The sequence below is a fragment of the Penaeus japonicus genome, unplaced genomic scaffold (genome assembly GCF_977035675.1).
Source record: "Penaeus japonicus unplaced genomic scaffold, GWHDUDI00000001_assembly GWHDUDI00000017, whole genome shotgun sequence".
Taxonomy (NCBI): Eukaryota; Metazoa; Arthropoda; class Malacostraca; order Decapoda; family Penaeidae; genus Penaeus; species Penaeus japonicus.
Genome location: NW_028234419.1, coordinates 14,592,954 through 14,605,453, shown reverse-complemented (window position 1 = coordinate 14,605,453; position 12,500 = coordinate 14,592,954). Strand labels below are relative to the sequence as shown.

General features: G+C 43.7%; 1 protein-coding gene across 8 annotated transcripts in view; it reads left to right on the top strand.

Annotated features, from left to right (window-relative positions):
• Nucleotides 1-12,500, top strand: part of LOC122256207 (discoidin domain-containing receptor 2) — a 109,062-nt gene that overhangs the window by 95,451 nt on the left and 1,111 nt on the right. For 3 of the 8 annotated variants that reach the window (XM_086546006.1, XM_086546005.1, XM_086545999.1), the window contains 8 exons: nt 1,057-1,286; nt 2,368-2,523; nt 2,769-2,857; nt 3,828-4,037; nt 4,370-4,462; nt 4,635-4,776; nt 7,029-7,178; nt 7,856-12,500. The exon at nt 7,856-12,500 is cut by the window's right edge and continues 1,111 nt beyond it. In XM_086546006.1, the coding sequence (XP_086402132.1) occupies nt 1,057-1,286; nt 2,368-2,523; nt 2,769-2,857; nt 3,828-4,037; nt 4,370-4,462; nt 4,635-4,776; nt 7,029-7,178; nt 7,856-8,005 (1,220 nt within the window). In that variant the 3' untranslated portion in view covers nt 8,006-12,500. The remainder of the gene's footprint in view (nt 1-1,056; nt 1,287-2,367; nt 2,524-2,768; nt 2,858-3,827; nt 4,038-4,369; nt 4,463-4,634; nt 4,777-7,028; nt 7,179-7,855) is intronic. The other 5 variants (XM_086546004.1, XM_086546003.1, XM_086546002.1 and 2 more) reach the window with 5 other exon arrangements.

Here is a 12,500-nt window from a genome sequence, read left to right as displayed (position 1 = left end):
TAATAATAATAATAATAATAAATAATAACAACAAAAAACAACAATAGCAAAATCAATAGATCCATAGCTTGATGAACCCCAGCTAATTAGGAAGAGAAATGAGCAGATTTCAACCGGAAGCACACGAGAGAGAACGCATCTTAGCGACGGCGACGGGGGGGGGGGGTAACGGTGAGAGAGACAGGCCAGGGAAGCATCCGAGCGGCGAGAAAAGCAAAAAGGGGTCAGTTAGCAGAAAATCGCTTAAAGGCTCTTGAAGGAAAGGAAAATCGCTAGATTCGAAGAAGAGAGGGAAGGGGGGATGGGGGGGGGAGTAAAGTGAGGGAGAGAGGGAAGGAAAAAGGGAAGGAGGAAGGGATGGAGAGAGAGAGAGAGAGAGAGAGAGAGAGAGAGAGAGAGAGAGAGAGAGAGAGAGAGAGAGAGAGAGAGAGAGAGAGAGAGAGAGAGAGAGAGAGAGAGAGAGAAAGTAACTAAGTAAGAAAGAAAAAAAAAACATGCAAGATAGCGACCGAAAAAAAAGGAGAAACGAAAAACAAAGCAAAAAAAGGGCAAAGGGGCACGTAAGGGATTAATAACAATGCAGCTGATTACCGATCTCTCTCTCTCTCGGACGAAAACACGAAAGGAAGTTTAGTCCTTTAACGAGTTAAGTGGCGAGGGCAGAGCGGTAGCGGAGAGAGAGAGAAACTTCGGCTAACGAAGAATGGCAGCGAAGAATGAGGGTAATTGTAGGTTAATCTGCGACTGTCTGCGAGTTTTAACGAGAGGAAAACGTATTCACTCATTTATTCGATATATTTGTTGTCCTTCTGTCTCTGTTTTTGTTTTTGTTGCTTTTGTTTTGTTGAGATATTGTCTATTGTATGATGATTTAGATTTCCTTGTTCTCATGTGATATATATTTTTTAAAATCTTGTTTTTGTTATTATGTTTTTTTTTTTCATCAAGCATTTCCTTTACAAACTATCAATATTTGTGCACTAAAATGATGTTTATTTTATTTTAAACCCTGAAGTAATTCCCCGAGTTACAGCAATGTTAATGTAATACCTGTAGCTTCCGATGTGTCTGCAGAGTGCCCTTCGACGGAGTACGCCATCCCCCACATGAGCGGCGAGGCGGGGGCTACTGGGGGCTACCCGCCTCCTCTTCCGCACTCCAAGCCGCCCCTCCACACTCTCAACACCTTCCTCGGCAAGCCCCCGCCCACGCCCCTGCCGCCCAACGCCGCCCAGCCCCAGGAGAGCTTCTACGCCGCCACCGAGATCGTTGCCGTAAGTGATGTGGTAAGAAGGTCCGCCCTGGTTGTCGTCAGGAGGTGGCACAGGAGGGAGCGCGGGTCGGAGGCTCCTTAGGGACCGCGGGAGGGGTTGTCTCGAAGGATATCTGTGAGGAGAGCGTAGGGGCGGATTCAGAGGGAAGGTTCAAACTTAGCTAAACTAAGAAGAGAAAGGAAGAGGAAGAGAGACAGAGAGGGAGGAAGGGATAGAAGAAGAGATGGAGGAGGGAATAAAGGGTGAGAGGAAGAGGGAGGGGAGAAAAGAGAGGGCGGAAGGGATTGAGGGGGAGAGGGAGAGAAGAGAGGGACGAAGGGTTAAAGGGTAAGAGGAAGAGAAGAAGAGAGGGAGGAAGGAATAGAGGGTGAAGGGGAAAAAAAGAAGAAAGGGAGGAAGGAATAAAGGGAGAAGGGGGGAAAAGAAGAAAGGGAGGAAGGGCTAGAGGGCGAGAAGGAGAGGGAGGAAGGAATAGAGGGTGAAGGGGAAAGAAGAAGAGAGGGAGGAAGGGATAGAGGGCGAGAAGGAGAGAGAGAGAGGGATGCGGCCGGGATGACGTAGCACCAGTGACCAGGGCGAAAGCACTCGGGTTTTCGCCGCAGAGTTTTATGGTTGCAATCTTGTCTTGGGACGTTTATGGATTTCGATAATGTAGAGCGGTGATCGGCGAAACATTTTGGTAATTTTTATGAGTCAAGAAGATTGGCAATTGAAAGAAAATATCGCTGCAGACGTTTTACTACGGTTGAAAGGTAGGGATTTCATAAATGTTTTTATTTTATTATTTTTTTTCCCTCCACGTTTAAGGGGATTGGGGAAATTTAGATATTAGAGGAATGCAGACATATAAATATCTAAGTATAGTATAAGTACAGGAACTTATTCATATTTGAAATTTTATTTCATATAATAGCCTTGATATCTGTTGCTTCTTTTTTCACAGTAACAAGTCCAACCAAGCTTAAGATGATTTTTATCTATTAAAATACTAATTTAAATTGAATAATCTATGCGTATGCCTTTCCCATTCTCTCGAACACCACCTACATCCAGCCAACCTCGTCCCTCATTCTTGACCAAGCTTCTCGTCCAGCAGGGCAGCAACGGCACAGCAGGGGGCCGGCAGGGGCAGCAGGGCCAGCAGGGGGCAGGGGCAGCGGCGGCCACCCTGGAGAACGTGACTGCCAGGGAGATCCCCCGCAGCGCCATCACCCTTCTGCAGCAGATCGGCGAAGGACAGTTCGGGGAGGTCAGTTTCTTTCAGGAGTTTCGGTCCCCCTTGGTTTAGTTGAGTTACCCTTGTTTTAATCTAAATATGTGGTAGAGAAAACGAGAAAAGGACTGATGTTTTAATTGGTAGGAATTATAGATCAATAAATATTAAAATCTGAAAAGGGCAGTTTCCTTAGTTAAGTGGAATCACACCTGGAAGATGTCAGATATTTTAATCAGTCGTTCGAAAGGAGCTATTTTTTACGACTGTTTCTTGTTCAGGTTCACTTGGGCGAAGTCGAAGACGAGGAAGGACAGAAGCAGATGGTTGCCGTGAAGACCTTGCGGCTGGAAGCCTCACACTCCGTCAGGTGAGTCTGGCTCTTGTCTTTCTGCTTCTCTGCCCCCCCCCCTTTCTATCCATCTCTCTCTCTCTCTCTCTCTCTCTCTCTCTCTCTCTCTCTCTCTCTCTCTCTCTCTCTCTCTCTCTCTCTCTCTCTCTCTCTCTCTCTCTCTCTCCTTATCCCTTTCTCTCTGTGCCCCGCCCTCTCCCTCAGATAATTTATTTTGTTATTCATATATTTTCTCACTTTTTCATCACAAAAATAGTGTATCAAAGTATCAAGCTCTTTCCTCAAAAATATAATTTTCCTTTTTTTCATTCCGATATTTTTCTACAATTCTTAAAAATCCCAAAACAATATACTACTCATATTTTTTATCTCTGTTTTCCCCAAACGTAATTTCTCTCATCATTCATATTGTCGCCTTGAAAAAAAAATCGTATTTATTAGATTTCTAGTCCAAAACATTCCGAAACTTCTTGTCTCCTTCCTATAGCATCGTCTCTCCTCAAAGTTTCCTCAGCAGAAGACATAACATAAAACAAAAGACAAAGAAAGACACATCTACACACACACACACATCTCCCTTCCTTTTGCTGCTTCATGAAGTTTACCCCAGGAAGGTCTGAAGTGATTCCGATACCCTCTCGAGGTCGGTGGTCTGAATGCGAACGTGTGTAAAGTGTGCGTGTGCGTGTGTGTATGTGTATGTATGTGTGTGTGTGTGTGTGTGTGTGTGTGTGTGTGTGTGTGCGTGCGTGTGTTTGTGCGCGTGTGTGTGCGCGTGTGTATGTGTGTGTGTGTGTGTGTGTGTGTGTGTGCGTGCGTGTGCTTGCGTGCGTACGCGTGCAGGAGAGAAAGAGAAAGAGAAAGAGCCCACTAGTTAGAGAGCGAGTGTGTGTGGGAAGAGAGAAACCAGCCCTGTCACCACCCCTAACCCTGCAATACCCTCGCGACGACCCCTTCACTCACCCCCTGCCACTCAATCATCTTGCAGGTGTGACTTCGAGCGCGAGGTGGAGATCCTGGCGCGACTTCGGGACCCCAACATCGTGCAGGTGGTGGGCGTGTGCTCGAGGGAGGAGCCGCTGTGCATGCTGGTGGAGTACATGGAGCACGGGGACCTCAACCAGTACCTGCAGGCACACATCGCCGAGACCGCCTCCCCAAGGAACACACACGCCAAAACGCTCAGGTCGGGCGTCGGGTCGAGTGTCGCTTTTAGTATTCGGTTTCGTTCATTATTGGCGTAGTGGGGGTGGTAGTAGTAGTAGTAGTAGTGGTGGGGGTAGTAGTAGTAGTAGTGGTAATAGTAGTTAGAAAAGTTGTAGTTGTAGTTTTGTAGTAGTAGTAGTAATTCAATCTTTAAGGGAAAGATTTTCTCTCTCTTTTGAGGAATCACACTTGAACATTTTGATGATAGTATCACTGCGAAAATGAAATAGGCTTGAATAAAAACACTAGAACAAGAGTCTTCTTGTTCACAGGCTCTGTCTAGCCTTAAACCATCATTTGACGTGTGGCCTTCTCTTATTACAGCTACGGATGCCTTATATACATGGCCACTCAAATAGCCTCAGGCATGAAGTACTTGGAGTCCCTTAACTTCGTGCATCGAGACCTCGCCACGCGGTTAGTGTCTCTCTGTCTCTCCTTGTTCGTTCGTTCTTTCTTTTTTTTCTTATTCCGTTCCGTTTAGTTCTTTGACTCACATTATTCTTTCTCCAAATATTAAAGAAAAGAAAATCCACATGTATAAAACGCACCTTAACCCAAGGCATCTCCCCCGCCCCCCCCTCAACAGGAACTGCCTCGTGGGCGCGGGTCACGTGATCAAGATCTCTGACTTCGGCATGAGTCGGAACCTCTACAGCGCAGATTACTACAGGATCGAGGGCAAGGCTCTGCTGCCGATACGCTGGATGGCCTGGGAGTCCGTCCTCTTGGTGAGTGTTGCGTCCAGCGCTGGTCTGGATTCATGTGCCTGTGTGTGTATGTGTATGTTTATGTTTATGTATGTGTATTTGTTTATCTATTTATATCTATCATTCATATATATATATATATATATATATATATATATATATATATATATATACATATATATATATATATATATATATATATACATATACATATACATATACATTTGTATATGTGTAAGTATATGTATACACATATGTATATGCAAATGTATTTGTTTATCTATTTATATATATCATTCACACACACACACACACACACACACACACACACACACACACACACATATATATATATATATATATATATATATATATATATATATATATATATATATATATATATATATATTTCATATATATATACATACACATACACATACATTATACATATACATATACATTTACATATACATGTGTATACATGCATATGCATACACATACAATACATCCATCAGCACGTATGCATACATAAACATACATACACATATATATTTTATATAGCCACGAATACCTCTCCGTACCGGAGTTGGCAAATGATAAGAACAAGAACAATTTAAACAAAGCTTTAAACTTTGACCAAAATTTCGAGCTACGTAAATTCTAGCGGACACGGAAAGCCTTTCAGCGAGGCCAGCGCGAGCGAGGCCAGAGCGCCGAAGCTGCTTCCCGAGCCGAGGGGGCAAGAGGGCGACTCAGAACACTAATGGCAACCTCCAGGGCTTACTGAACCCCGCCGATTGGCTCTCGAGAAGGGCTGAGTCCGCTTTACCAGGCAAAGCGCATCACGAAAATGACGCCAACAACGGGAGGCTTTATCATTTTTGGAGAGTTTGTTTGGTTAGAAAAAATGACGGTATTTAACCTTGGTTATCGGCGCATCACGTCTTTGTTCATCGTACGCAAAAAGAACAGAGAATAATTTGCATTAAAGATGAAAACCCGTATGCCAAGAGCCTGCAACCACAATAGCAACACAGTCTTATCTTCCTTTTAAGCGAATTCTTGTAACAAAATAATACCCACTGTACGACCTTATTTTCCCTTTGTAAATATCTAAATGGCACGCAGCGGAACGAGTAATATTCGTTTACCTTGAGTCTTCTTGCGACGCGATGCTTGGCCAAAGAGAAAAAAAAGAAAAAAAAGTTCGCGAGTTTTATTATTTTTTTTTTCCCGGCGATCCAGTACTGTTGCGAGGCCGAGCACGCGCCCACTATATCCCGCTGAAGGTGTTCATTCAGAAGTAACGTTGTAAGCGAGACCTGTTAAAAGCCTGGTTGAAATTCGAGCAGCCAAGCAGCCCCCGCGAGTATATCTGCCGGCGGATGCTAGAATTCCCAAGTACATTTGTTCGACGCTTTTGCATTCTCTCTACTGCGGCCTTAGCTTCTTGACTTTGGACTTTATATATATAATGTATAATCAAACACATACATGTAAATATTATAATGAATATTTATAGATATATGAAAACTCTTTACTTTTCTTCTTTATATCAAAGGAGGGTAAAGAAGAAGAAGGCTTTTGATAAAGAAACAAGGAAACAGATTTGTGGATCGTGAGACCGTTTTAGGAAAATCCAGAAAATAGAAAAGTCACACCCATAAACTAAATATATATATTCCGGTTACGGGCATACACCACAGCCATAAACAATGGATATTCAGTATAGACTCACGCTATCGTTCACTATACTATACTCACCATACTGCACTCACTGACAGTCTATCGCTACACTTCACTCAACACTATACACAGTATACATCACTATTCAATTACTACGCTATACCACATTCACTGCATAATCACACACTACACTACATGCACTAAAGTCACCATAACACACTGCACACTCAATCACTGTATAACACCATACCTCACCTACATTATACCCGCTACAATATACACCACAAAAAAACGCGCAACACCACACTCCCAGCATAACCACGCAATCAGTGGTCTCACCCCATCAGTGGCCACAACCTATTAGTGGTCACACCCTATTAGTGGTCACACCTCATTAGTGGCCATACCCCATTAGTAGTCATACCCCATCAGTGGTCATACCCCATCAGTAGCCACATCCTATTAGTAGTCACACCCCATCAGTGACCACACCCTATTAGTGGTTACACCCCCATCAGTGGTTATACCCCATCAGTGGCCACACCCCATCAGTGTTCTGACCCCGTGTTCCCCTGGGTTCTTCACAGGGCAAGTTCACGACCAAGAGTGACGTGTGGTCGTTCGCCGTCACGCTCTGGGAGATCCTGACCATGGCGAGGGAGCAGCCCTACGAGGACCTCACCGACGAGCAGGTCATCGAGAACGTCTCCTACATCTACCACAACGAGGCCAGGAAGGTGAGGCGGGGCAGCGAGGGGCCGAGGGGGGAGAGAAGAGCTGAGTGCGGAGAGGGATGGGGAGGGGTTGAGTGGGGGAAGGGAGAAGGGGAAGGGAGGGGGAGATGGGAGGAAGGGAAATGGGGAAAGAGGGGGAGGTGAGGAGGAGGATGGAGAGAGATGGAGAAGTAGAGTTAGAGGGAGGGGAAAAACTTAGGGATGGAGGGGAAGGAAAATGAAAGGAGAAAAGGGTGAAGCAAAGGGAGAGAAGGGAAGGGAAGGGAAGGGAATGCCATGGGAGGAGAGTGAGGAATTAGTCTAAGTGAGAAGCGAGAGAGGAGAGAGAGCTAGGAAAGGATAAGGTTGGAGAGCCAAGTTGAAAGGGACTGAGCAAGTTACTCAATAAAAAGAGAAAAATAGTTATATGACATTATGGTTTACAATAAATTATATGCTGTTTAGGTGTTTAAAAGTGTAGAAAGCTATGCAGTGTGTAAATATAGAATGTTGGTATAAACGAATATGCCTCTCAAGTTTCGGACTCCTGTTATCACTTTTTTTTTTTTCTTTTATAAAACAAAAAAATATTTCCTTTTACGATATAGATAACATAAGTAGCCGACACTGTGTTGATCCAGTATCCGTGTGGAAGTTTTGCAATTTCCCCAAAGTGACCTGTTGCTGCTTCCTCCCGCCAGGCCCTGCTGCCTCAGCCGGCCAACTGCCCCAAGGAGATCTACGACCTGATGCGCGAGTGCTGGAAGCGCTCCGACGCCGACCGCCCGACCTTCAGGGAAATCCACATGTTCCTTCAGCGCAAGAACCTGGGCTACTCTCCTGTTACCTGAGACCTGCTGGAGGACCTTCGTGGCGTGGGCGTGCTGCCCATCGCCCGGGGGTCTTTCGCCACCTTCGGGCGGGACGTGTACACGGAGCGCAGGGGGGGAGGGCCCCTGAGGCGCGCCATGGCCCAGTCCGAGGGTGACATGCAGCAGCTGGGGGCCGGGGCCACTCTGCCCATCAGAGGCACCTGCGCCAGCCTGGAGGGGGACGTGTGCTACTACAGTAAGAACCTCCTCTCGAGTTCTTACGAGGGACGGCACTTGCGTCTCTAGGCGAGCTACTGTGCTAAAGCGAAATCTTGCGACGACACGAGAGGATAAAACCGGAAAAGAATAACCGAAACTTAAAGCGCTGAAGTCCTCCATTTCTTGTACTCTTTCGTCATGGAGAATGTGTTACGCAGGACTGCTGTCAATCACAAGCTTCAAGAGCCCGTTCATGTTTACGAGATGTTGTGTCCCTGGAATATTATATGTATTAATCACTATTCAATTTTGCCTGTTCGAGTACTTACACTGAAGTTGTATATGTAAATGATGTGATCCAGTTTTATGGAAGAATACCAGATAAATGTCAGAGTGACTGGCAGATGAACCTTTCTAGTCGTGGTGGAAGTTGGTTACGAAGACACCAACGATGATAAGTGTGAAGAGAAGCATTTCTGGAAGTGCTTCTGTCTCTAGGTGTTTATACTCTTGGTAGAATGAGTGCTATAAAAAAAATAAGAAACAAACGTTAAGATCCTTAGCAAATAGAGTTGCCGTGTATATATATATACGCTGGTTATGATTTGTCATTGGCCATGAGATTGTGATTTAGTGCTTTGGTTAACCATTATGCTTCAGATTTTTGTATATATACTTGTATGTATGTATGTTTGTATAAATTTTATTACTGTACATATCAGACAGTTTTACAGTTGTATTTTCAGTCTATCTGCGCTAGTCAAAAGACACATCTGCTGGCTCTTATGTCTGTGTTGATCGGCATCCTTAGATTTAACATCAACGGAAAATACACGTCTAAATTTACGATTAACTGCAGATTATGTGTATCATGATGTGCTAGAATAAGGGCCATAGTCGCATAATAGTGTATCGTAAGACCTTTTTTCATGATTTTTAAATAGATTTTATTGGAAGCGAATTAGTGTAAATACATATAAAATATAAATATATATATCTTTGTTTCATGCAGACGGTATGGTTTTCACAGTTGAAATGTTTTTTATATAGAGAGAGAATTTACCAAACTACTCTAATGCAAAACGGAGTTAAATCTAGTGACCCACGTTACAGCGATCTGGATCAATCGCTGGATCTGCTAATACTATCTATCGCTGGATCCAACACTATACTACTTTAGATTCAACATCACTTTCCAATAGAGGATCCACAAGCACTATCCCGCGCTGGATAATGGTATCGGAAGATGGACCTACCAATAAAAATAACCTACACACGAACCATCAGAAACGAGATGTTTTCTCCATCATTTATAACTTGTCATATTTCTTCACACTGTGCATCTGCTCCCCTCAATAGCAAACCATTTTTGCCACCAAAAGCAACACTATTTTGGTTCGCTTGTAGCCGTTACTGTACTTCCACTTTGAACAAGTTTCTAGGTCACCACTTACCTACAGCTTTGTGCCGTTTGGATGTAGCGTCAAACGCCATGGATAATAATAACCCAATATATTCCTCTAACACTGATATAAACTTCAACAGCAGTGTTTCCCTAGACCTTCCCCGCATTAGTTTAACCATCACAGAGTACACCCTTCATTCCTCTGAGGATACAAAAACACAGACACAGTGTTTCAACAAGAGAGGATCCAATACTAAACACGCGGATCCAGCACTTCCCCTGAACGGTTAAACTCAATCAGTGATTTTCGTTTTTTTCGTTCAACAGAGGTCAACGTCACCTCTTTTAGTTCTTACTGTTTGCTTTAACCGTCACAAGGCCATCGAGTCACTCTGGTACCCGAAAGAGAGGGACTGACACAGGGAAGCTGCACGCAGTCCAAGCCACTCTTGCGCCTTTCTCCTGCACAAAGGGTTCGCCTGCGTGTCGTGTCGAGAGGGTTCCGGCTTCGAGACTTCGAGGTCTGTCGACTCGCGGTTCGAATTTCGAGAGTCGAGAATCAAGCTGATTTTGAAGGTGGTTTTTCACTCTTCGGGATCTGCATGAGAGGCGTTGCTTGAAAGACTATGGAGCGCTGGTCAGAATCATTCGGAACACGTGGAAGGGAATGACCGTGTGTCGCGTCGAAGAAGCCTTTCTATCGTCTTATCACAAGTTGTATTATGTCATGAATAGTGTCTTCTCTCTACGAATTAATGCTTAAGGATCCCGGTTGAAAATCGTTCTAGCATAATATTACCGACGCGTGGTGTACCGTGCAAATGATGCCTCCCCCCCTCCCCCCTCGGGCACCAGGTCTCCAGGGCACACTAGTGATGGATTACTTTGCATTCTTTAATTAACACCGTGTATAAGGGCAATAGGCAATGTTAGGCCTGTAAATAATGTTAGATGTTTCATAACTCAAGATTTCATTTGTTGATAGAGTGGACACTTGTGAGATGCTAATAGATTTAGGTGTACATAAGGTAATACGAATGCTATGATAACTTAATGTTTCCTGTGATAAAGCTAACCTTATTGATCGTGTCTGTGGCAGAGGCAACGAACCTGAGCGTCAGTCAGTCTTTTTCGAACAGTTTTTTTTTCTTTTTCTCTCTCTCTCTCTCTCCCCGTCTCTCTCAAAGGCACTCATTGGTGCGTGCAGTGATTTTATTTCCAGATTTTTCCTTTGTCGAATCGTAACCTTCGTTGTTATGCTTTGGAATTCAATCCCTTTTTAAGTGTTCTTCTAAAAAGAACTCTCCTCTCTCCTTTTTTAAAGCTTAACTAAAGGGAAGATTATACGATTCCTTTAAGCTGGCCGAGGTTACGCTACAGCTACAGACGTAACGTTACAGCTGGTGAACTTATGAACCAATAACAAGCAATTGATGATCAGCTCTATGACTGCCCGTTACAGCCGCGTCAGGTGTCTGTCTTTCCTGTGGCTACCGTGTCTTACATTGATTTTTTGAGTGTCTAGGAAAGCAGGTAGGCCGAGGCATGAACCAATCCATTTTCTGTCACGTTTTTTTTATACAGGGCTTCACGTTTAGTCGAGTAATCACGTGTATGGTGTTCAGCTCCCGAGGCATTCATTAATATCTTTTTTCTTTTTTTTTCCTTCTTTGTCTACATCTTTCTCTTAACCCGAAGTGTCTTGTATATCTCTTTAACAAAAAAGAAAAGAAAAAGAAACAAAAAAAAAAAAAGATTTTAGAAAATCCAGTGCCCCCGACCCTCTACCGCGCGTTATGTGTTTTATGATACAAACTTTGTTTTTTGTTTTCTTTGTCGATGTGCCATAAATACTTCGTTTTGTTGGGGAGAATATGTCTTTGTAACTCCCCGGCTCGTGCTCCCCTTGGCTTCCAGGCTCTGTGGGAGAGTGTCGAGTGCGGCGCGACAATCCGTTCACGCGACCGAATTAATTGCTCGTTCGCGGAAATTAGCGCCGATAATTTTTACGAATGATTTTTCGATGGGTAAACCAATAAGAAAAATGGATATCTGGATGTCTACGATACTAAGTTGGTTGTAATTGTCTCATTTGCCTCTCTTATATAAAATCAATGCCTCTTCACCATGCAATGAGTTGATTGGGTTGCAGTAATTGATGAAACACTTTACATAGTGATAGCACATCTTGCAAGATGAGAAATAAAATTATGTGGTCAGTAAAGGAAATATTCGTTTGTCTTTTTCGGAATTCAAACGTTCTTGCAGGATGCAGTTTATTGGCTTTCTGCAAATATGATTCTTTCCCCCAAGAGATTTACTGTAAATAACAATGATTTGTGTCGACGTATTCACCTTCGTTGGAGGGAATATTAAACAATGATACATTGAAAAGAACAAACAGAAAAAAAAAGAAAAATCCTTGCTCAGGCTTTGTTTACGAGTTTGGGAATGAATAAACAAAATAAATATTACCGATCGCTGTGTCACTTCTTTGAGAGTTTGTGCCTTGTACGACGTCATCGCAAGTCGCTTCTGAACTTTATAAAACAATAATCAATGAAGTCAAAGCCAAGATGCAGAGGATTTGCAACAAGTCAATGTATTTTTTCCTGTAAGTCTGGAGGTTGCAAGGAGTCGATCCTCCTCGGTTTTCCTCTCTTCCTCATTATTTTTATTTTTCCCTAGTCATTCTTCTAGGTCTTCGTCCGCTTCTATTTTTTCATCCCCTCTTCCTCTACTACCTCTACCTCCACTTGCTCATTCTCCACCACTACTTCTTCTTCTTCTTCCTCCTCCTCCTCCTCCTCCTCCTCCTCTTCCTCCTCTTCCTCCTCTTCCTCTTCCTCCACCATTACTACTACTTCCACCTTCTCCTCCACCACCACCACTACTACTTCCTTCTCCACC